This window comes from Lactuca saligna, chromosome 4, assembly GCF_052625555.1.
Source record: "Lactuca saligna cultivar CGN05327 chromosome 4, ASM5262555v1, whole genome shotgun sequence".
NCBI lineage: Eukaryota > Viridiplantae > Streptophyta > Magnoliopsida > Asterales > Asteraceae > Lactuca > Lactuca saligna.
This window is the reverse complement of record NC_136420.1, coordinates 47257652-47259659: the sequence shown is the minus strand read 5'-3', so window position 1 is coordinate 47259659 and position 2008 is coordinate 47257652. Positions and strand designations below refer to the sequence as shown.

The 2008-nt window shown below is 42.8% G+C and overlaps 1 protein-coding gene across 1 annotated transcript; it reads right to left on the bottom strand.

Annotated features, from left to right (window-relative positions):
- Positions 1-615: 615 nt before the first annotated feature.
- On the bottom strand, positions 616-1699 carry LOC145038470 (Cytochrome c oxidase, subunit III). The gene is given in 3 exon segments (XM_078986825.1): positions 616-1113; positions 1116-1283; positions 1286-1699. Coding segments are annotated over 3 exon segments (792 nt in total). The 5' UTR covers positions 1677-1699; the 3' UTR covers positions 616-880.
- Between the last annotated feature and the right edge of the window lie 309 nt (positions 1700-2008).

Genomic DNA, 2008 nt, shown 5'->3' with positions numbered 1-2008 from the left:
CCGTCACTCGTATCTAGTTGAACCAGTACTTCCTTTCTGCCGTTCCTAGGGACCACCCACTCTCGTTCCTTGGTTGTTGGTGTATTGGCTCTTTGGTTTGGTTCCCGGTCAATGCCGTGAAAGCAAGATAGGGTGAACACATCTGTATCGTAATATGGGTATGAGTATAGTATATGTACAAACAGGTAAGTGAACTACTCCTTCGACTGGTCTGCCCGCTGTTTGGTTTGAGGGCCTACATCGACTAGGCCTCCCGCTGACTGAGGGAAGCGATCTGTCTTAAACAAGAAGATTTTCCGGGTGAACAATGAGATGGCATGTGAATGTGTGATATGGGGAGAAGGAATCAATTCTTGTACGTATGATACGGGGTCGGTACGATACACATATGGTGAACAGTCAAAGCGAGGGATAGGGTCTAGTTAAATACGATATGGGGAGATATGGGGTACAGCTAATGTCGATAAGGAAGGGAGGGAAGGAGCTCTTGCCTTCAACTCAGAGCAGAACGTTCCTTCCGCAACGCAAGTCCTATTTGCTTTCGTAGCAGCCAGGGATGAGTTCGATCCATTAGGTTCTTCTATTTGTTCGGAAAAGAAACGAGAGACAAGAAAACATCTTTGATTATGATTAAAAGGAACAATCTAAAATAGACCAAGATCTATCTAATTTCGGGTCATTTCTTGGTGAACATGATCTGCCATAATCTCTTCGATCCCTTCATTTATGTGCCAGAATAAAGAGAGATTTGGTAGGAAAGTGGAAGATACTTTTTTTTATATGATAATCAAAGGGAGTGGGAAAGCTGCAGTAATTCTTTGGAAAAGCCCGCTTCTCTTTGTCTTCGAGCTTGAATTCTTCAATCCACTGATTCGTTCCTTCATATACCTCCCCACCAATAGATAGAGACAAATGGGAATAACCGAACCACGTCTACAAAATGCCAGTACCATGCAGCTGCTTCAAAGCCAACGTGATGCTCCTTGGTCAGATGACCAAGATATTGGCGAATACCACATATGATCGAGAAAAGAGTACCTATAATCACATGAAAACCATGAAAGCCAGTTGCTAAGAAAAAGGTAGAACCATAAATACTATCCGAAATTATGGGGGCGCTTGATAATATTCCATTCCTTGAAAGGCAGTGAATACTAGAGCCAGTGAAACGGTAGCTACTAAAGCGTAAACTGCTCGTTTTTCCTTCCCCGCGAGTATAGCATGATGAGCCCAAGTTACGGCAGCTCCGGATGAAAGGGGAATAAGAGTATTAAGAAAGGGGTTTCCCGAGGATCTAAAACCGCAATCCCTTTCGGGGGCCAAATACCTCTGATCTCTACCGTAGGTGCCAAAGAAGAATGAGAAGACGCCCGAAAAAGAGCAAAAAGGAACATAACCTCCGAAACGATAAACAGAATAAACCCATATCGAGGTCCTAATTGTACGACTTTGGTATGATGTCCTTCCAATGTGGATTCACGTAGAACATCGCGCCACCATACGAACATGGTATATAGGATAAAGATTAGGCCCAAACTGAGAAGTGTTGCACCCCCTTGAAATGAGTGCATGTACATCACACCTCCTACGGTGGTTGCCAAAGCTCCGAGTGAACCCGAAATAGGCCATGGACTTGGATCTACCAAATGATAAGAGTGCCTCTGAGATTCAATCATAAACTACTTTGCCTCGGTTGCATGTAAACCCCCCCTTCACCCCCGCCCCCTAAAGAGTCAATTTGCTTTTATTGCCAAGAGAATGGGATTAGAGACGAAGCTGCCCTATTTACGTAAGAGATCTAAGAGATGGGAAAGTCAAAATGTATGGCTCTACTTTAGGTAAAATCCATTAACTAACTCTTTTAAGTTCCTATTCTAGATTCTTAATACATGATGTGATAATATTACATTTAATGTTTTGTATGATCGAAAAAAAGAAAGGAAGCTTAAGGAAGAAGTGAGCTGAATCTAATCGTGAAGAAATGGATTTCGATCGCATTGCTTGAAGA